This window comes from Electrophorus electricus, chromosome 4 (genome assembly GCF_041902795.1).
Source record: "Electrophorus electricus isolate QZ-2024a chromosome 4, ASM4190279v1, whole genome shotgun sequence".
Classification (NCBI taxonomy): Eukaryota; Metazoa; Chordata; class Actinopteri; order Gymnotiformes; family Gymnotidae; genus Electrophorus; species Electrophorus electricus.
The window spans coordinates 6104032-6127348 of NC_137500.1; the positions used below are offsets into that span (position 1 = coordinate 6104032).

Sequence of the window (23317 nt, forward strand, 5' to 3'; positions counted from 1 at the left end):
AAGTTAATCTGATGCCACATTGGGTAGGCCAGCTCACATGCAGGCCTGAATATTATAAGTAAAACTGTAAAAACAGTTTGGGGTGAAAGAGCGCTAGGTAACTGTAAACCCATTTCTCATAAGCGGATGCGGATGAACTTTGCAGAAACAAGCCCACGCATCATTAGCGTCAATGACACATTTCAGCAAGGTTTTTAAGAAGAGCGAAGGCCGACGCCACGGATGTCCTCTTCTGTTACAACCTGCCTGTATCTTATTTAATATATGACATGATGATATTAACATCAGCTCATCTTAGGCAACCGTGCTTTGAGAAGTCATTTTGAATAAATACATCTGAAATGAACTCCAAACACTCTGATTTCAAATCATACCAGCCTTTTCTAAGCTCAAGAGAGATGTTTATGAGCACGGGTAAAAGACCCCTGCGGTTGTTTATGGTATCAAGCATTTCAGCATCCTCTGAGCCCATCATGAAATCTCCTGCATTCTGAACGACCCGCGGGGTGCTGTGGGTGATGCTGGGTTCGGTTGGGATTGGGACTGTGCCGGTACAGGTGACTGTGGTGCGATACCTTGTTCTGGTAGCTCTCCGTCTCCTCCTGGAGGAAAGCCTGCCAGGTCATCTGCTGCAGCTCCTCTCTCAGATACTGACATGTCTCCATGTGGGACTTAGAGATGTTCTGGGCCAGATGCTCTGCAACAAGCATGCAGCGCCACGTCAGACACGCACGGTCACACACGTGCACACGCACACACATATGTTCGCGCACACATGGTCAGACACATATATGCACGCACAAACACACCCACACACACACACACACACACCCACACACACACACACACAAACACACCCCCTCCCACCCAAACAGTTCTACACTTTTTGTCCAAAGCATAGTGCATGACTTCCAATTCAGCAATCACTAGAGGCTGCTTTCAGTTGTGCAGAATGTTACTGTTTTAGCAAACACTTTTACCAGCGTTCTATAAAGAGACACAGCTTTTAGGCATGCATGTGTGTTACTGCTGTTTTGCCTTTAAATTTGATTTAGAGACTTGCTGAAATTTTCCTCTATTGCCTCTAGCACGAAGCCTATGGAACAGCAGAGAAGTAGAGAACCTCTGTGTGTGCGTGTGTGTGTGTGTGTGTGTGTGTGTGTGTGTGTGTGCGTGCACACGCACGCATGCTAGACAGAGCGAATGCACATCAACCACGGAAACAAAGGTCACATTTGCTTTCAATAAAAAAGAAGGGAAAAAAACACAAAGTATAAAAACTCAATCATGTTGAAAACACATCTGTTATAAGGAATCCCAGAGCACAAGGGGAACCTAAAAAAATGATTTCCCCCGACGTGTGCCCTGCTGTATCCTGATTGGCCCTAATTAATGGAAACTAATTACAAAAAAGAGGCACTTTTAATGAGTCTCAGAGATGAGTCTCCAACCTCCTGCTATTTTAAACCACCTTTGTGTCATTTGCCCCACGGTTGAGTTATCCCCCATCCCCATCACAGCATCACCCCAGCAACCATCTCGCGGTCCCTACTGCCTCGGCCGTATCCCTCCCACCTGGGTGCCCACCTAGCTCAGCCATGGAGACGGTGGGCGAGCTCTCGCCGTTGGTGAATGAGCAGTAGGGGAAGAAGCCCGAGCCGGGCGTGAAGTCGCAGATGGGCTCCGGCTTGATGCCGTTGATGTCCAGGCCGGACTGGTCGGGCGACGGCTGGATGTCCAGGTAGAAGCTGCTGACGCCCGAGTCGGGCTTGGCGCCGTCAGGCGTGTGGCCGTCCATGTAGCCGCTCAGGTCGTCGTGCAGCTCGGTGAGGCCGTTAGCGGAGAGGCCGTAGGTGGGCGTGAGCGGCTCGGCCTCACCCGGCTGCTGCTGGTGGTCTCTCTGCTGCTGCTGCAGCCGGTGCTTCTGCACCTCAGCGTACAAGCTGTCGCGCTGCTTCTTCGACATGCGCCCGAACTTCACCGCTGTGGGGGGGGTGGCAGAAAACACAAGCTCAGTCGCGCTGCCCTACCTCAGCGGCCGCGGGAGGCGTGTGCCGCGGGAGGGCAGGCAGCTCTGAGCGGTGGCACGGTCAGGCTGGGTGGGCCGCGTCACCAGGGTAACGGCTGCACCGTTAACTTCCCGCTGCCGCCGACCTGCGGACGGTGCGCTTGGCCGGGATGACTCATGGCGAACAAGACAAGGACAGGGCTTCCCCGCACGGAGCAGTGCAAGCCGACCGCACACACAGCGGAACGCAGCGTCCCAGCCCGACGGCGGGTGCGAGGGCACATTCGACCTGTGTGGGTGAAGCCCGGCCTTGTGGGGTTCACAGTGAGAACACTCAGCCAGAATTTGTTTCATTTCTGGACAACACTGGGCTGAATTCATAAAAGCTACTGCCACATTTAATGTGATGTTAACAGCAAACATCGGTAACGTTTCCTCATTCATAAATGCGGTCGGCTGGCGTATTTTAGTCAGTGTGTGATATACGGCATAACTGCATTTTGTCCTCATTTGCATATGACATCACGATTTATAATAGAACACCGCAATACAAAAAACACAACCTGAACCTGTCCAGCGTCAGATGTCCTGGGAAGAAGCCGATTTGAACTGGATGATGCTTGATCAGCTACAAAATTCTGCACATGCACCCATTTGGCCAACTGACAAATGTATTTAAAAGGCAGATTTTTTTTTGGTCTGTTTGGTGTGAGCATGAGGGCAAACTTTATAACCGCAAAAAGTAGGAGTACAGGAAGGTGACTTGTTTGAGCAGGATCTCGGAATGCCACAAACTTGCCATAAGAAATTCAAATTTAGGTGTTACAGAGGGAGAAACTGGAGACAGATATAGACTGTGAAGAGATACAATTTTGCTCCTCTGCCATGACTTACTGAAGTCCTCAGCTCAGAGCAACCACGTGTCTTGGTAAAAGTTACAAATGTGTCACATTTTTATGTGACTGGCAGGTTTCAATGTACCGTTCATCTCATGACTGGAGTTAGTCACGTTCTTTGTGCGAGTCCTTAACATGCATGGCCTCATTTACATGTTGATTTTGAGTGGCTTTCACCTAGAGTACAGGTGAAGCTAGCACAACGGGAAGTTGACATTAGTACACTAATCATCACCATGGTGGAGTTATGAATAGAAATTAAATACCACGTCCCACATTTTGCGTGGCGTACCGCATGTCAGATTTTATGCATCTTGCCCATTAGATCTCTGAGCTTCTGTGTATGTATGGGACTTGATGACATTAGGCAAGTTTAGCTCTGGTGGCAGGTCTGAGATCTTAGTGGTGAGAGTAAGTGTGTGTGTGTTTCAGTCTGTGAGCTTGGACTGGAGTCTGTGAGCCTGGGTTTGGGTTTGTAGCTGTGGGGAAGAAGTGATAAAGGACCCAGTGAAAGGGACTGACTATGTCATGAAGAACAAAAACAGAGTGTGGCGCGTGCATGCATGTGTGTGAGACAGAAGGAGCAAGGCAGATGGAGGCCAGTGAGCTTGTGTCTGAGTGAAGTCAGAAGTCACCTTGCCTGTCCTGGTTGTGTGTGAGAGAGCAGCCCAGCAGACTCTGATGGCCTGATTACTGCTGCATGTTATGGGTCACAGTCACTCAGCCCAGCTAGAGGCACTGCAGGGGGCTTCCACACACACACACACACACACACACACACACACACACACACACACACACACACACACACACACACACTCCCTCTCTCTCTCACTCACCTGTGCTCCTGTGAACACTGCTCACCTGCATTGGCGCTAATGAGCTTTCCTAATGACAATCATTTCATAAAAGCTACTCGCCGTCAGACTCTTTCCACCCAAAGCTGAACCTGCCCTGAAGTCCATGACAAGGCCTAACTCAGGAAATCTCTGCCCTGGACAGTGACTGGTGTGGAGAAAAGCAACATTTTCTCTCCAACTGTACGTCTAATACAGCCAGACCATTATTTGATGAGACATCCCGCTTATAAGTGGCCAAACTCCTCAGAGCATTTTAACTCCGACTAATACACAAATATGCATATGAATGTATGGACAACCGGAGCATTCAGACAACTAATCCGTGTCACAAGCCTTTGAACCTCTTTTAGAATAGACCTGCTTTGCATGCCTTTAACACTGAACACAATTTGCATAAAGGCCTTTAAGGCTTTTGTGTCTGCCCCCCAGGCTACTTCAAACTCACGATCACACGTTCCACCACACGGACTCTTCCAGCACACTTCGGCACGGCCTCGGACCCCTCCCTCCCGAGAGCGGGCACGTGCGCACCGCGGCGCCCACGCAGGTGCCCGGCCTGGTGCGCGCCCTGACACTCACCGTCCCGGGACATCCCCACGGCCAGACACTTCTGCAGTCGGCAGTGCTGACAGCGGTTTCGGCTGGTGCGGTCGATCAGGCAGTTCTTCTGACGCGGGCACGAGTATGCAGCATTGCTCTGCTGACTCCTCCTAAAGAAGCCCTGCAGGAGGGAGAGAGAGGGAGGCGAGAGAGAGAGAGAGGAGGGAAAGAGAAGAAGAGGTGGAGATGGGATGGAGGGACAGACAAAGAGGGAGAGAGAGTCGGCGTGGCTGATGACACACGGCTGCATGCTCCTCCGTACTGAAGATGTGCTCACGTGAACGGTCGGTTTGCAAAGCACAGAGGCAGGCTGCAGTCTAAACACAGGCAAACGCCCTGCGAACCCAGCTTCGGAACACACGGACGACCTCGCCGCTTTAATCGGGGAACATCCACTGCTAGAAAAGGTGATTAACTGTTGCACTGTACCACACACCACTGTTCGCATGTCTGTGTCGGTTAAAAAAAAAAACCCGGTGAGTTTGTGCGCGGCTAATGGAGTTGAATAACACCGGAGTAAAACCAGTGGGTGTTGAGAGACCCAGAGAGGGCGGGATCGAGAGAGAGACCTAGACCGAGAGAGACAGCGAGAGAGAGCTTGCGCACAGCCTCTCTGAGTGGATACCTCATCCCTTTTACTTAATGAATTGATTCCAGCACACCATTAACATCCTCCACTCCACTGCTCGATACACATATGTCTTAATTAGTTGCTCATTGGCTGTTTAATTTCAAGAAAACAGCTGACAGCTGCCAAGTTGCTTTCTAATGGCAGCCATTATGATAGCGGGGTAGGACTGCCGGTGACAAGCCCCACTCCTTAATAATGCTATGATTTATGGGCCAGAGTGGTGTGCTCGCACATATCATTAAATGCCTCTCTGCCTGAAGTCATTAGCAATCATTAAAGATACATTTCAGCAGTTTATTCTTTAGGCTTCTACGGCACTGGGAAGTGCACGAGGGCGCTGCTGAACAGGGAGTGTGTCTTTAATTTTAAAATAGCAGCGTCGGAGCCCAGCGTTTGTTCAGCTCCGCCTTCAGAATGCCCCAGTGACAGGCGGCAAACCACAGAACACAATAAGCATATAATTCCCTCTGCTGAGAGGATGGCAAACACCAAAAAGAGAGTCTCGGTTAGGGGAAAAGAAAAAAAAAAGCGCACACAAACACACACCAAAACCAAAACCCAGCATGGCAAACCAGCTAACGGCGCGCGGCGCTCATCGATGGTTTCATTGGCGAGAGTCGGCGGAGCTCTCCAGGAGAGTTGCGGCAGGAAAGCAAGGAGCAGCCGGCACTTTGTCCTAATAATCACGGCTCGGAGCGATAAAGTCGACGGAGCCCGTTCTGCCACGTTAATGATGATAAACGCACCGACGTTCACACCTCTGACGCGCCCACACTGCGCTCCCAGCATATATTCAAATATTGTTCTCGAACCGCACAACTGCGCGCAGCATTTCGCGTCTACTTTACCGGTGTACGTCTCCAACTTTTGTGTTGTTTTTACCTTCCTTCTTTTTTCCACGGGGCTGTTTTCGGCTTCACGCACGCAAACACACACGCGCACAGATATTTGTTTGGTTGCTTACCTTACACCCCTCACATGTTATCACACCGTAATGGATGCCTGATGATTTGTCTCCACAGATCTTGCAGGGAATAATTTCAATTTGAGCTGCGGAGAAGAAAGAGAAAGAGGGAAACAGTCAGGATTTTCTCGGCTGTCACCGGCTGCAGCACAACACCTCTGCCACGGCTGTGTGTCGCTACATGAAACGATTCTTGGCTTCAAACGCATCTGCTTCCCTGTCACACGGCAGAAGCCAAAACTGCACCACTTACACAGGAGGCCATCTTACCTCCGAACACAGCTCGCTATGAACCGCTGCAATAACAATGTCAGGCGCCAACATAAAAAACAAACAAGTAAAAACTCCAAAATACCCACATCATAAATGCCACCAGACCCTTTGGGGAGCTCTAGCAGACCGACGGCGGTTAGAGGAGTGGACTTTTTTCAGAAGTGAAAGGCACACTCCATGACTCCCTCGGAAGAGGAATCCTCTGCCACTAACGAGGTAGGACCCCACTGTGGTATGGATGCAACTCAGTAAAGAGAGCCATGCGATGCCCACATGTCTGTCATGCAAGCTGAGTGGAAGACCAGGGCAGTGGTAGCTCAGTGGTTAAGGTACTTGACGCTGCCAAGTTACCACTGTTGGGCCCCTGAGCAAAACCCTTAACCCTCAATTGCTCAAGTTGTACTCAGTCATAACTAAGTTGCTTTGGATAAAAGTGTCAGATAAATGTAAATGTAAGACCATGTTGGTTTCATGGAAACTACATCCTTCCTGTCCCCGCTGTGTTATAAAGCTACCAAATCAGACAAAAAAGTGTCAGTTTTGCATAATCGTAAAAAAAGTTAGTCTTGGGCTGAAACAGAACGGTTGTACCGACGTACAAGGCCAGGCGAGCGCACTTCCAGCATTTCGCCTCCACGGAAAACGTCAGTGTCGTTTGTCCCCCTCAGAAGACCTCTGCCGTCATGAGGAAACTCCGGAGCCTCTGGTCATAGAGGAAACACCTGGCCGTGCACATTCTTTGTGCGTAGGTGGATTACAGCAGCTTAAGTATGGCCCGTGCACTTTATTTTGAGGCAACAGAAAGCACTCCAGCCAGAGAGGAAGCTCCCCACAGCTGCTCTGCTGCCTCCAGACAAAGCCAGTAGGTCTGTGATAGCAGCTCTATGACAGCAGCTCTGGAAGACTGGGGGGGACGACGACTCAGAAATCATTTGCGCACGTCTGCTTTGCCTCCACAGAGGTGGCGTTTTCCCGAGAGCTCGCGTCGCGTGGCTAATGTCCTGGCACACGGCACACCCCTCTCTCTCTCGCTCTAAGTGCACCCCCAACCACCGGTCTACCAACCCTCAACAGCCAGCGCCGGGGGCACCCAGCCTGTGTGCTGCCTGCATTAACAGGCACTTCCGTCAGGCATCCACACCGTCTGGAGAGAGCTACGTTTGGAGCAGCATGCTGTCATTACCGTGCGTAATCAGCTATGATTATGGCTGCTGCGCTGTTAGATTACTCCAGAATACGACCATGCAGCTAAGGCCTTCTCTGACAAGACAGTTCTGTAATGAATATTTTAAGGGAAACGTATAATTATCCCCCTTTTCTGGCGTGGTCTCTGTGTGGCGGCCACTCACCAAGCGGGCAGGACACTCCATTGTTTGTTTTTGTGTTCTCCCACCACGAGCATTAGAGCGCCGGTGTGTTACTACTCCTTTTGCATTTTCAGCCTCATTACTTACATAATTTGTTCTGACATGCACTTAGAACAACTGAGGCATGCGGTAATTAAGGCTGGCTGTGGTCGGGGTCTGGGAAAGGCAGCGCACCAGCAGGGTCCCACCAGCAGGTGTCAGCGGAGCGCTGCAACTCCACACCCACCCTCCCCCCACGGCTTTATACCACTGCTGCCCCACAGGCAAGCACCTCTGCGCGGCTGGCGCGGGAGGCGGGACTGCGGGTGCCCGGCTCGGAGCTGAAGACCGCAGGGCTAGCCTCCGTGGCACACGGCACTGCTTGCTTCCGTCCCTCCTCGGGTGGTGCTGAGGGGTGCCCTCCATCTTAGAGCTGCAGAGGCAGGCACTCCAGCTGACAGAGACTGTGCTACGTTTGGGGGGAGACTGCATATGCCAGGCTACAGGCACTGGCGCGGGCACGACTCAGTGCCCAGCGCGGAGGATACAGAAGAAGAGGCTCTGGGAGCAAAGGCACTCGGCCTAGGCGTCCATATGAAGTGGTTCCAAAGCCCTTTGTCTCCAGCCTGGCTCAGACTAAGGGCTCCTGGACTCACTCAGTGCTTCTTTTGTCTCGAAAGAGACCTGAACGAGACCTGAAAGAGACCTGAACGAGACCTCTCCACTGGGAGCGGGGGTGGGGGGTGGGGATTAGTCCAAAAGCACAAAGTAAGCATGCAGCAACATTCTCACATGCTTTACAGGCTCCAAAAGCTATGCAGAGTTACAGAATTATAGAAAGTATATTTTAGAACATAATCATGTTTGACAATCTATTTAAAAGGGAAAAAAAAAAAGAAAAAAAAAGAAAAAAAACCAACTATTTTAAACATGCAGATTAAGATTAAGCAACTGAAGTTCAAATATATAGAGTACTATCTAAAATATCTAGAGCAGATTCCCACTGAGACGGCCTCGCGGATTAAGTACTGTGGATCAAAGAGTCGATCTCTATTGACAGTGTTTATGGAGACTCACGGGGGAAACTAGATGGACAATCAGAGTCCCAGCACACCAAGGCCTTTATTTACTTGATTTGTTTCCTGGGGTGTGTGAAGTTTAAATGACTTCAAATCTATGGCCTATTCATTCTCATCTGTTTTCTTATGGCATGTGCTGCTAGTTTGACCATTAGCCATGTTCCCCCTGTGCAGATAACTTTGCCATTAACTCAGATAATTGACAGGTGCACAACATAATGAGTGAACACACAATATGCAACATCGGTGTTCATTCATTTTGTCTGCTGTTCCATCAATGGTGGTGAATGTCTGTGTGTAATGACACAGAACACACTCAGACAACATTCATGCGGGGGATCACATTAAATTGGTGATTTGATTATCTGTCCATTTGGACTCTTCTGCACATATTAGTGAAGGAGACATTCATTTCATTCAGTGAAATAAAAGCGACTGGGAGCAAGCACTGCCCTCCTGTAATGTGCAGCCACAGAATCCAGGTTCCACAATCCCTAAAAGCAGAAGCTACTCTATTTCTACTTGAGAATGAATCGGTCTGGGAATGCGAACACACAAAAGGTGTAAGAGTAATATGTTCGCTATAGTGTCTAGATTATAGCGTAGAAGTCAGTGACCAATAAATAAACCACAACTGGCACAGTTATTTTTAAAATCTATCTGCTTTGCTATCTTCTTAATATTGACGAGGAATTTTATTTTGCGCGTGCACACACACACACACACACACACACACGCAGTTGTAACTACCAAACCCGAAATGGCATTCGCATCCTCCGTGTGTGACCGTTGGACAGAAGGCATTCGGAGAGGGAGACTGATTGAGAGCAGTTCGTTAAGATGGGTCTTCGCTGCTGTGACTCCCTGGAGCCTGGTTCAAGGTCACCGAGGCATCAGGGAGGCATAGTCCTGAGGAGAGAGTGATGCGCCACTCCACTCTCTTTCTCCCTCTGGCTCTGCCTGCCTCTTTCCCTCTCATCCATTTTTCACCATTCCTCCTCCCTCCGTCTGGCTGTCTCAGTCACACGCGGCGCTTCCTCTGCCCTGCGCAGACCTCAGATCAAGCCTTGTGGGAGAGGACTCTCTCCAGTGGCTCACTCCAGACATTCCAGCCTGGCTGCCATCAAACACAATTGTCACTCGCGCACCAAAAGGCCATTGTAATTGGTTCAACGCATTGTTCATGCACATAAATTCCCGTGGAAGCCATATTTCATAGCGTAATGTCACCAGGCGCAGAGAGCCTCGCCGTGATTGGTTGTCTGCGCCTGGCCACGAGCGTGAAACATGGCAATTATGAGCAGAACATTTTTACTACAGTCAGCCAAGACTTCCTGGACTAAAAAGAACAAATGAAGAAAGTCGGTTCGAAAAAAGAAGAAGAAGAAGAAGAAGAAGAAGAGACACTTCATCAAAAAAAGGAAGACAAAGATCATTACAGCGTGCCGCGTGCTAACGGCTCGGCGTTCTTTCGGCGCGTCAGTGCTGACATCAGCATTACAAAGGCGCGCGCTCTCCGGAGCCGAGAGCTCGAGCGCGGCCCCTTTCCATGCGCGCGCCTCATTTGTACCTGAAGAGCGTCGTTTGGAAGGGAGGCAGAAGTGGAATGTTGACAACATACAGGAGGCGCGTGAAATATTCAGAGGCTTTTCCTCGCTAATGGAGGGAGGGCCGGCGTTCAGCTTCCCTATACAGCGTTCCGTCTCGGTGTTAAACGGCTTTAGTTAAGATCTGCTGTTTTAAGGCATTCTTGCGGATTTCCAACATGCATATCAGCGGTTTTTTTGTTTGTCACACGGGAAAACAAGCAGGAGAGAGAGTTCAGTGATTCCGATCAGTCTGTTCAGATTTTTTATTCCCTACAAATCTGTAGTGTTCCTGGTTATTCTGTCCCTGTGACGGCGTCTTAGCGAGCTCTTAAACAAGTTCCACGACAGGGGCGGGATACAATCCAACACCAGGCTGACACGGTACGTTTACCGTCAGAGTAACCCATTGTGCCAGTGTGTCAGAGGCGTCCTGTTCCGTCGTAGGGAGTCTGCCCTTTTATGGACACGTACGTAATGGTCGTTTTCTACCGAGGCCCTTCAAAGGCTTTCTGTTTGGGCGGTACACATGTAAATAAATATTTCATTCATTCTAAAACACAAGAAGCATAATGACACAGCATATTGTCTTACACGCGTTCAAAGGACCATTAATCCTGGCGCACAACTGGCATCTCTCTCTCTCTATTTGTGTATGCATGTATTTGTGTGGGGGTGGTCAGTAACGTGGGTGTGTGTTGACAGCTGTCAGTGTCCAAATGACGTATGGCAGTGGGCCCATGGCAGCGGGTTATGTAAGCGACTGGAAGTGTCCAGTGCAGCGTTACAGCCTGATTAACATCAGCCTTTCCAGGCAGAAAAGGACAAATGACCATTTCACTCAGCTCCCGTCTGTATTTCATTACATGCATGCCACAAACCCTCGGTCATCATAAACATGTACCTCTGGTGTGATAACTAAGGTTAAGTTGTATGTATTGAAAATCGTGCATGGGAAAATTGGGCATTGGAACTCTTATTCCTGCATTAAGCAATTCAAGAGATATAATATTTCTGGAATCCATTTAATAATAGTAACAAACAGCTGTACTAATAACCAAGATTGCATGGAGAATGAGCACTGAAGCATTGCCTCTGTTCGGGCTGATCGCGTTGCTAAGGCTGCAATGGTCGAGAGCTGCACGGCTTTATTTCCTTTCTTCCCCCTCTGAGCAGGAAGGGGAGGCGGATTTGAATGTCAGGAGCAGAGGGCAGCAGGGTTACACACACACAGGCAGAAGAGCACAAACGTGCCATTCGTTTGAGGGCTGGAGCGGCTTGTCCTGTTACCACAAGGCCCCGCTGACAGCATGTACTTCATTTGAGCTGTGTGAGATCACACACACACACACACACAGACACACACACAGACACAGACACACACACACACAATTCTGAGGAAAGCCCCATGTCACCAAACCAGAAAAAAAAAAAAAAAGCCACTGCACATGGACAAATGAAAGACATAACGAAATATCTGCAATGAAATATTTATGAAGCTTTTTAAGCATGTGGAATAAAACAGCCTCATGAGAGTTGCAGATATGAGAGACAGAGAAACAGAAACAGACAGGGAGACAGAGACAGAGAGAAAGAAAGCCAGAGAGAGAGAGAGAGAGAGAGAGAGAGAGAGAGAGGGAGAGAGGGAGAGAGGGAGAGAGAGCACTGCTCACTCACAGGTGTTCCTGTAAAGGCTGAGCTGACTGGACTGCCCAGGTCTGGCTGTCTGCCTTTGGCCTGCTTTCGGTGGGCAACTTGCGTGTGCTTCTGTGCGTCTGTTTGCACGCGATGCCATTAATTTTTCAGATGCGCACCCACACAGCGTGAGACGGCCCTCTGGAAGGCACGGCTCACCGTCCTCTTTTTGCCGGACATACTCGACTGTCTGGCTGAGACGGCGAGGCTGTTCCCTGTCGGCTGCGCACGCGCGTCGCTCCCCACGTCTCCAGGAGGGGGACTAATTTGGGCTCTAATATATGTGCTGTTGCGGCGGAGACTGACGAGCGCCCTGGCCGCGAGTGTGTCTGTGCCGGGGTGCGCTCTGGAGGAAAGAAGAAAGAGACGGGTTTACTCAACAGACGTGCGGGGGAGTGCACGCCGGGTTCAGACCCGCACCCTGCCCCGACGCTCCACCTGAACGCTAGCTCCCTCTCTCTGATCAGTGACAGGTGAGGAGCTCCTCTCGGAGCTGGGGACTCCAGCGCCACAGGACACACCCCCTTTTACTGTGTCACTGCGCAGTTTACTCCCAGAGGAACCAGAGACAGTGTGTGTGTGTGTGTGTGTGTGTGTGTGTGAGAGAGAGAGAGAGAGAGTGATTGAGAGTGAGAGAGAAGGGGAAATTTGCATTGTTCCTACATCTCTCCTGTGCTGTTCCAACAAACATCAGTCAAATGTGTGTGAACCTGGCGCGCGCATAAATATTTATGTTCGAATGACAAGCTGAAGTCATTACAGGAGTCCTATAACGCTTAATATTTCAGGCAACACTTTTGGCAACTAAATTTGTCATTTGCTCCACAAACTTCTGCTACATGTGCTTCACCTGCATGCTAGATTCAAATATGGGAAGATAAGCAAACAAGCCCACGGCGACGTAGCTTAGCGCGCTCTGCTATTTCAGGGCCGCACAGCACGCGTGGTGAAGCCTGACGCCGCAGCTTGGCCTGACCGGGGCCCGCCGGAGCCGAAAACACCGTGGGTGGGAGAGCCCGCTCGCAAGCGGGGCCCCTTCCGAGTCGCTGTGTAACGCTGATCCCGAGCCAGTTTCACAAAGTCGCCTCTGACGGTTCCCACGGCTGCTCTTACAGCGGGTCCGAACCTTCTACCCCACGCTTTCAAAAGCAGCAGTGCAGGGTCGCGCCGTCTGAACCCGGCACGCTGAAGCAGCGCTGAGCCCTCACTGAGAGCTCTCCTTCACTGGAGTTAAACACTGAATCGGTCCTTTCAGGGCCCACGGGAGTTCCAATCCAGCATGCGGGATAACAAAGAAACAGGAGAAAAAAAAAAATATATATATATATATATATATAATGAAAGCTTCAAAACCGGCCGGCACAATTACACCGAGAAACCCTTTACAGAACAACAAAGCGGCTTGTTCTGTCGCGCGGGGAGTTCTGTTAGCACGCGGCGCCCATGTTTTACCCCTGTAATTGCTGCATTAGTATGCAGTTGTGCGAGAGCCTTCAGTGAAGCTGCAGCTTTAGTGAATAGAGGGATGGACGCGCGCACGCAACAGCCGCCTGCCATCACAGGGCACCAGGGGTGCCCATGTGAGCGTGCGTGTGTGTGTGTGCACGCACACTTGGAGGAGGGAGTGTCTGGTGAACATGTCACATAGGTGTGTTGAATGTTGTTTGGACCGGTGAAGACCATGCAAAAAGCACATACAGGCCATGAGGTTCACTGTAACCATGCCAACTTCTACAAGCACAACACATGACAACAACCACCACTACAACAAAAATTGGTCAAGAGAACAGCCACAGTACACACACGGTGCATGGTGATTAAAGCTAATACAATTGGGAGCAATCCTACCATTTCTAACAGTACAGATGTGTGTGTGCCTGCTTCAGTGTCTGCTATTGTATGTGTGTTCTCCCAGACCCCCCCCCCCCCCCCCCCCACACACACACACACACACACTCCCAAGCCTGATTTGCCCTAACCAAGGGGGGAAACTACTCTCAGTAATGACAACAGTGAACATTTCCACTGCAGTGAGTGTGAGTGGCGGCGGCTAATGGAGCCAGAGTGCAGGCAGACCCCCTGCAGCTGGGTCTCGGTCACCCCACAGCACGGTACCTCACCTACCCGTGCTATCACACGCCCAGCAGGAGTAGCATCCACACTGTGGTCAGGGACATGCTGAAGGCATGTGACTCACTTCACAGCCAGTAATAACCCACACGACTAGACATGAACAGGCCCGATAGTGCAGTCACCTTTTACGTGTTCACCAAAAACGCCATAATGTGCATTCAATTTGTGAAACTTTTAAACATAGCACATGATGTATGGCTACCTATTTTCTGTTCACACTCTGTTTACAATATCCATCACTCTATTCATTCACAGTTTACCTAAACAGCTTTGGCTCAAGTTAGACTGCTTGATTTCACTTTAATATGCTAAATATTTATTTAGTGAACTTTTTAAAAAATGTATTTACCTAAATTTTTTAATCTGGAAATACACCTCAGAAGCTTTTGTTGTTAATATTATTGTAGTTTATATCAGCTAGTACATACTCGTGTTATTTAGTGTGGCTCTATGAGTGTCTCCGTCACAGTTTGTTGTTTTTTTTGTAAATTCAAGTGGTCTCAACAGACCCTAAAGAAAGAATCATTTTTCTTAAGGTGTTGTTAAAGCCTGTTCATTAATAGGAGTATGACACAAAGCACACATTTATGTTTAGGGGAATTAACACGGGCTGACAACACTTAAAGTTTAGCGTCTGACTGAACAGACTTTTTGTTTTTAAGGGGAAAGTCTTGCGTACCATTAGACTGGTGGTAGTTGAAGAGCAGTATAAATTCTGCTCTGAGGTCAGCTGAGAACCAGTTTTGTTTTGTACTCACTGAGTACTTTTAGAGGCAGGCTTTTACACAGTAGACTACACTCCATCATAACATTATCCAAGCATTGCTGCTTCCGCGTTCATTTCCATAATTAAAGATAAGGAGGAACAAAGCTCCCAAAACTACAGAGGTCCAGACTGCGATGTGATCAGAGATAGTTACGGCCCTGGGCAGGAGATATTACGCTTTGTTGAAAAATTTATGTCAAATCATGTCTAGGGAGCACGTTAAGAACTGGTTACAATTTCATTTTCCATTTGCAGTAAGGAATATGTAAATTATATTCAGATGCAAGTTTGAATGAATACTACTACTATTCTATTACATATATAAAAAGTAAATATATGAAAGCATGAACAAGAATTATTACATTTTTTTTAAACAATTATTATAGAAGATTTCCTGGAATTGGATGACAATGCCTGGCTGGCATTGGAGACTGGGCGCCACATTCTGGTGTTGTGTGTGTGTGTGTGTGTGTGTGTCCGAGTGCCGCATCCCGGCGTGTGTGTGTCTGCGTGTCTGTTGCAGGAGTGCTGATGCAGCTGGTGGATAAACCATTCCATTTACCTGGCAACAGCCACTGCTTGCCTGCACCTTCTTGGGGAATTGGGCCACACCTGGCCATTTTCCTTACTCAGATTCACTTAACGTGGATATGCACACACGGCACATGGGCCGGGCCACGCGGCTCTCACGCGCACGGTGCTGGCTTCCCTCACCCTCCGGCTTTTCCGAGTCAGGCCGGAGCAGGGATCTTCAGAGCCGCACGCTGGATAACGGGCACCGTGCACGTATTCTGGAACCACCCGCCTCGACTGAAGATTGTTAATGTCAGATTATAATTTGGTTTGGTTTTTGGTTTGTGGGATACAGCAGACAGAGCAGAGGGGCTCCGGACCCAGCTGGCTCGCTGCCTGGCACCTGCTGCAGTGATTCTGGCCTTCCTCTGCTAACCAGCAGACAAGTGTGCACGACACATCCCCCGACCTGCACTGCAAGGTCGAGCCAACAGTCAAAGTCAGAGGCAGAAAGAGCCAGAGGTCTCGGTGACTTTACCGTGTTACATCATACGCAAATCTACACAGCGTGGAACCTGTGCAGGGTTTCTGGTGGGAATGCACAGATGGAAAGGCATCTTGGTTTGTAAAGGATTCACTGCACAATGCATTTGGTAACTTTCTTCACAAGAATGCACTATATTCTCCCTCCCTCTCTCTCTCCCTCCCTCATCAGCAAAGAGCAACCAAGGACAGAGCAGATGAATGACATCAGTGGCATCAGCAAGGCGCTCCCAGAGATGTGGGGCTGAGACACATGAGGACTGTTACATTAGCGAGGGAACTGAGCCCAGCCATTCGCTGATATAGCCCCGATAGAGCAGTAACCAGACCCTGCCAACCTTTCCACAGACCAGCTGCGTCACGGGACCTCCAAAAGGTAGCTTTCTCAGCCATTCAGCAGCAGTGACTGTTCTCTCTCTCTCTCTCTCTCTCTCTCTCTCTCTCTCTCTCTCTCTCTCCCTCTCTCCTTTTCTATTCCCCTACCTCTTTCTCTCACTCCCCTCTCTCCCTTTCTGTCAGTGCACCTGTCTTCTCTCGTGAGCCTGCTTATGCGGTTACAGTATCCTGACCTATGGATTTCTGTCATCTCTGGCAGGTGCGGGGAGACAGAGAGACAGTGAGAGACATCGTGGAAGCAAGCCAGAGATGAATGGAGTTGTAAGTCGCACTCGAATCCAAAGGCGAGATGAAGTGCTTTCATGTCCAACAAACTGTACTGTAAGTGCTGGAAACGCTCTCAGTGATGGAGAGCTACTGAAGCACCGACACCACACTCCGGCAAAACAAAGCGACGGTAATGACAAATCGAGTTTGGAGAGACTACGCGAATATTCTTCAAATAGAACGCTCACAGCTAAGTAAACAAACTCTTCCTGCGCTTTAACTGTCTCTATAACTTATACCGGAGATGCACACCAGAAAACATTCTCCAACAGCTTATACCAAAGGCAGCAATTTATGGTTTGACCAAAAAAAGAAATGCTAATCTGAGATAAAAAGGAGCCCTCTGTGAGGTAGCTGCTCCCTCCTGTCCAGATCCAGCCGACTGTGCACAAAGCACTTCCCTGAGAGAGCAGGCCGTGCAGCACGTGAAGTGCTCGTTCTCCCTCTCTCTCCCTCCCTCCCTCTCTGTCTCTCCCTCTCTCTCCCTCCCTCCCTCCCTCCCTCCCTCCGTCTCTCCCTCCCTCCCTCTCCCTCTCCCTCCCTCCCTCCCTCCGTCTCTCCCTCCCTCCCTCTCCCTCTCCCTCCCCCTCCCTCCCTCCCCCTCCCTCTCTCCCTCCCCCTCCCTCTCTCCCTCCCCCTCCCTCCCCCTCCCTCTCTCCCTCCCTCCCTCCCCCTCTCTCTCTCCCTCCCCCTCTCCCTCCCTCCCTCCCCCTCTCTCTCTCCCTCCCCCTCCCTCCCCCTCTCTCCCTCCCCCTCCCTCCCTCTCTCTCTCGCCTGGCCTGCATAGCCCCACCGGGTGTGCGGGGCGCAGTGCTTGCTGCGCACGCTTGCACAAACAGGTCAGAGTGTGTACCTGGGCCCACACGCTTTGTGCATGTCTGCGGTCACTCTGTTTGTCCATTACGACTGCTCCTCGTGCGTTTCACCAATACCTCTGCTTGCCACGACCTTAGTGGCGAGACTGTGAACTGGACGTGGTGCTAATCCCAGCCGGAGCGCAGAAGCAATGAGGTTAATGACTGCATAAACACATCCCCCACCAAAGCACATGCAGTAACACGGCAGGCGAAGGCCATGCTCTGCAGGTCGGGGGGGGTGCACGTCAGCAGAATGGCGGGACACACCAGGAAGCGGTCCTGCGTGGTGAAGAGTCACGTTTCCAGAGCGTCACGTCCTCTCTCCTGGATAAGACGGTCAGCCTTCCCCGTGGCCAGCACTCTCTAACACTGTTACAGTCTGCACATGGAGCAGAGCTCTGTACCAACAATGGCGCTGTCTTCGGTACACTTCATGCTCGAGACACACTGCCTCGTCAAGAGGCGTAATTCAATGTAGCGCAAATTAATGCACTGTTTGTATTTTCAAGCATAAACACATATATACTCTTTTAAAATGCTAAATTAATACTGTGTTTATTTATAGTGAGTGTTTTATTATAAACACATTCCCACATAGTCTGGTCTAGAGGAACCTAACTGTTCACGATAAACTAATTGCGCTGGCGTATCCTGAGTTCGCCATATGTTACCATGGCTACTGGATCCTTCCATCATCTACAGTCATTGTGTTGCGGATAAGTCACACTCAACTGAATGTATATCTTTATTAAGAAACACAGTTTTCTGGTGGAAACCCCCGAATAACATCCACCCCAGGAAGACAGCAGTAGAGCTGATGGTTAGCCCATCGTTACGACCGTTTTCCTGCTCTCACTCCGCAGCTGTGGTGCTGGACCCCGAAATGCCATCTCTAATCACGCTGAAAACAAAGAACGGGCCGAGCACTGACCCTGCCCGGTTCTAGGAGGCCCCTCTTCAGCGCAAGAGCGGGCAAACCCCTCTGACTAATAAGGGCTGATGTGTAGCCCTTTCTCGGGCCCCCACCATCCTCTCTCTCCGGGCACGCTCATTAGGAGATGAAACACCGTTTCCCGGGGCGGCGCAGCCGCGCGCCCACCGCAGACATGTTTCGTTTGGCCTCATACGAAACAGGGCCAGTTTGGCCCCAAATCTGACTGGAGAGAACACAGACAGTGGAGGACCATCTGGAACACCTGTGGTGTTTACGCACAGGAGGGGCTAACTCTGCACCTGCAGAGGAGGGCCTTACCGAGGGCCAAACCGCCAGAACACACGAAAGCTTTCAGCGCGGTTTTCTTCACGGAAGACTGCGCACCGTATTGCGTTCCTCTTGTAATTCTTTTTATATTCGAGTATTTTTTTTCCCCACCAGCAGTTGGAAGAAAGAAACAATTAAGTTAAAAGTTTAAAATCCTGTGAATTGAATGTTAAAGAGAACGCCACAGACTCGGGGCCACAGGAATTAGGCGGCGCTAATTAGCAGTCGACACTTGATCGCGTCGGTCTACCATGTGCCTTTCATCGCAGTGCTCTTTCATATACCTCCATCAGAAGATGGAGTACAGCTCCAGGCCCTAACCATTCTACTCTTCATTTTTCTACATGTTCTCCAGCTAAGACCTTCACAAGTTATCTCTCTGAGACAATTAAAAGACATTGTTCTTATCATATCGGCTAAATCCTCTGCCTTTACGAATCCCCTTGTTTATTAAGGCTCTCCTGTTCCTCATTAGATATGTAGAAACAATCTCCTATAATTAGCATCTGCTAACCTTTGGGGGTCTGCTCCCTGCCGAATCGTGGATTTGTACATCAAAGCGCACGTTTTTCCCATATATCCGAGAGCTTGAAATTACAGTCGATTTGGAAATCGGCGGTTATTTGTGTAGCGCGGACCCAAACAGCACTTCCCACTCTTTGTCAGCCAGAATCCCGCAGGTTTGCAGGAGAGGTGTCCTAATCCACTCCAGTGCAATCTAAATATAGTGAACACTGCATTCCAAAAAATTCCGACGCTGAGCCAAGAGCCTTGCTGCGCGCATAAAGAGCAATAACCCCCCCCCCCACCGTAAAAGATTAGATTTTTTGGTGACTTAAGATTCGTGCTGTAAGAGGCATGGAGATTGCTCCAGGGTGGTGAAACCCAACATGCTAGTGAGCATGGCAGACTTTGTAGCTGTCAACAACATTCATTTCCTCACCGGTAATTGAAAGTTAATGAAACAATCGATGTGCTCTGGCCCGGGCGTCCGCCTCAACAGTTTGTCCGGCGATTGCCTTAACGGGCCGCTCGTGCCGATGTTCGGAACGTTACAGCAACCGCGCTCCCCGCCCCTCGCCGAACGGAGAAAACGCGTTGCATAACAGTGGCTGATTAAACAGAAAAGGAAAAGACAGGGAGGGTGGGAAAAGATCAGGGAAAAAAAACCCTTCCCACACACTGAGAGGAGCGTCTCTGAGCATGCACAGGGAGGGAGCTATGAGCTGTAATTGGTGCTAATGAGAAAGTAACATATGTGGCAGTATCTCACTGCGCTAGAGAGAGAGCGACAGAGAGAGAGAGAGAGAGAGAGAGAGAGAGAGCGAGAGAGCGACAGAGAGAGAGCGAGAGAGAGAGCGAGAGAGAGAGAGAGAGCGAGAATAGCCACGGGACGCAGTACAGACGCACTCCCAGTCACCCCAAGCTCCGAATTGCACGTCCATTTAAAGGCCACTGCCTGGGTTTAGCTGTCATTTACTATCCACTAAAGTCTGTGTAATTGGCCATTTTGCGACTGGGAGCAATTATTACCGAACTGCGTAGAACGTCCGAAATTACCAACAGGAAAGGCCAGAGGGCGGCTGCATCAAAGTAATGAGGAAGAGGGAGACACCACCTTCGCTTGGTGTCAACCATGCCACCTTCGGTAATGCTGGGTGTGATCAACTGAGTAAAATAAGATCCTGTCCAACTAGGGGATCATTCTGCAGTTAGACAGAAACACAGTTTCACAATTTTCCCGTAAAGGCTAACTCAGAGATGACGGGCCTTTGTCCTGCCACTGTGTCAGCAGGCGGCGATTAGCTCTGGGGAATAAACAATGACGCTGTGGGGTATTTAAAGGGACGTGGACACCGTGATGGCAGCCGCCTCTTCAGATTCAGATCTCCCTACTTAACTTACGGTAACAGAGAAGCACCCCCCCGGCACCCCCAAACCCAGCTGGCGCTTGGAGCATTAAAAACTCACTCCCAGCCGTGTTTGCTGCTGCTCAGCGTCATGCAAAACAAGCGTCTGTGGCACTGCTGATAAAGATTCACAAAGCTTCCATGTTTGTATTGACATGAAGAGAGACGCTGTAGCTCTGACACCGGCACGGGGGTATGCAGGGGGGTATGCGCGCACTGCTCGCACCGTGCTGGGCAAGATTGGACCATAAATTAACAACAAATAATAAAAACAAAAAAGGTCCCCAGCCCACCTCTCTTGAGCTGTGGTAAGAGTATCTTCCAAAGTCGTCTACGCATGTGGGCCACCATGTCAGATTTATGGCAAGACAGAGACATAAAATCAACGCGTGGCTCCGAGGGACGGCGATAACCTTGTACGTAGCTAAGCCATGACTGATGAACTGATGCAGGCTTGGGGAACACTGGAGACGATGGCGGGCCTAGCTCGGCAGCAAACATTCCGGAGAGCATCTGACGTGCTCCGTAACAAATTGCATTGTCTGTTTACTATTCTGGTTGCGCTAAAGGAGAAAGCGAAGAGGCGCGGCAGGCCTGATGTATCGGCCTCGCGTTACAGTACGGCAGCCGCATTCACACACGCATTCATCTCTCACTTTAGAGGCCAAATGATACATCTAATTTACTGCGAGCCTGGGTATTTTTAACTTCTCCAGCTGTCAAATCACAGAGCTTGACTGTCAGCACCGTTGTGTGTACGTGTGTGTGCACGCGTGTGCATATGCGCGCGTGCGTTTGAGTGCATGCGAGGGTGTGTGTTAAAAAGGTTGCACAGGCTTTTTCAATCCACCGTTCACTTTGAGCGAATTAGAAGACGCACATTCCATTAGTCAGGCTGATTGACGTGACATGCCTTTTTTTCCTTACCAAAACCAAAGAATGAGTTGAATGGTTGGTTAGAAATGGAGTCTTTTCCCAGCCATGTGAGCTGTTTTGACAGTCCCTCCCCAGTAATTACAATGTCATGAATACACCTCAAAAGTCTCAGAAATCACTTGAAAGAAAAGCTTATTCCTTCACTTGCCTGTAAGTTAGATAGGATAATGCCTTTTATGGACTTTGCTACATGAACAAACTGTTCTTAAACAATTCTGTTGTTTAATATTTTGTACATTACACTCGTCAAAAATGTACTTTTACTCTGCTATATTCATCGGTGTTGCCCCATCATTTTTGCAGAATTAGGCCGCGTGTAGCGATAACGAGGTCCAAGCACGCTTGTGGACCTCTGACCCAAAGCTCAGTGAAAATGTCAAGACCCCACAGGACAGCACATCAACCAGGCTCTACTGCAGCCTCTGGCTTTTTAGAGAACCTAGAACGTGGGTTTGAATGAATCTGAAAAATATATACCCCAGTAATGAACGTTACTGCCTCCGTGTTAGAGCGGGTAACCCATGCCCTGCTTTAGTGCTTCTTCAGTGTGTCGTGGTCGGGAATCGGACCAGAGGCTTTGTTCAACCCGTTAAGCCAAAGCGGACTCAGAAAAACTAGTGACTGCCTGAGTTTTTGATGATGGCCTGAGACGTTAAGAACATATTGCTGTTTAATACAGTTGTGTTATATTTTAGAATATATGTAGAAAGATTTTGGTAGACGCATGTTTCCGTTAAGGACATGCACGCAGTAGTCCAACGACAGAGACCGATGGTCTGATGTAGCTGTTGGCATGCGCGGCACCATTCTCACCATGTTGTTTTAATGGAGATGGCATGTTTCATGTTTCAGCATTTTTGAGGTAGTGATTGAAATTTAATCACAATGCTGAAATGGCTGTATTTTTTAACATTACTGCCCAAATGACTGTAGTATTAAAGGTTGAAAACCCAAACTAGCATGTGTTCTCAGAGTTATATTCTGGATATCTGCTGAATTTGTTGGAAATCAGAGAAACTCTGCAGGTTTCTGCCATATGAGTCACTGCAACTGAGCTGACAAGGGAGCTACAGCCTTACAGTGGCAAAAAGCCTAAATTGTTTTTGAAAATTATTTATTTTCAGACTAAATAAAGATTATTTGATGGCCAATTTTGATGTGAATCCTAGGACTGGTTTGGAAAGTGTGCTACAAATAATCAGAAACAGCAGAAATAAATTGCGACATTTTTATGGCAACGATGTCAGTCTCTCTGTAGAGCATGATTTGAGCCCAAATACACGACCCTAAGATAAACCATTTAAGAGATCTGTTTTTTCTTAGTCACCTCAGCAATAGTGCCCCCCTTTGGCCAAATGTTATAATATTTTGGCTTGTCCCATCCTGCACACACAAGTTTCATTTGGCCAATGCTAAGCCTGTCAAGAGCCGTACAACATTAAAATTTCTCTAAAAACCGGTAATCTTTTAGTAGTTAGGACATCCTCAGGTAACCTAATCAAGGATCAGCGGTGATGAGTCAGGTCTCTGCACGCTACAGCAACGTCTATCGAAGGGGATGGAGACCATCTGCACTACCAACCAGAGGAACTATGGAGTTCTGATGAAAGCATTGTTGGGACTAAGCTGTACAAATAAATGGAGCACAGCCTCTGATTTTTGATTGACATCTAAACATGTTTTTGATAATTAATGAGCTTCAGATATTTGCAAACATTTTCACACCTATTTCGTGCATACTGGTTAAAAACCATAGGACTTGTTTGCACACAAGTTTTGTATATTATGCAAATTGGA

General features: G+C 49.2%; 1 protein-coding gene across 3 annotated transcripts in view; it reads right to left on the reverse strand.

Annotated features, from left to right (window-relative positions):
• The window catches only part of roraa (RAR-related orphan receptor A, paralog a), a 193516-nt gene that overhangs the window by 11324 nt on the left and 158875 nt on the right, over window positions 1–23317 (reverse strand). For all 3 annotated transcript variants that reach the window (XM_081711993.1, XM_035523641.2, XM_035523642.2), the window contains 4 exons: window positions 5960–6045; window positions 4344–4485; window positions 1588–1983; window positions 576–697 (listed from right to left, as the gene is read on the reverse strand). In XM_081711993.1, coding sequence (XP_081568119.1) covers window positions 576–697; window positions 1588–1983; window positions 4344–4485; window positions 5960–6045 — 746 coding nt within the window. The remainder of the gene's footprint in view (window positions 1–575; window positions 698–1587; window positions 1984–4343; window positions 4486–5959; window positions 6046–23317) is intronic.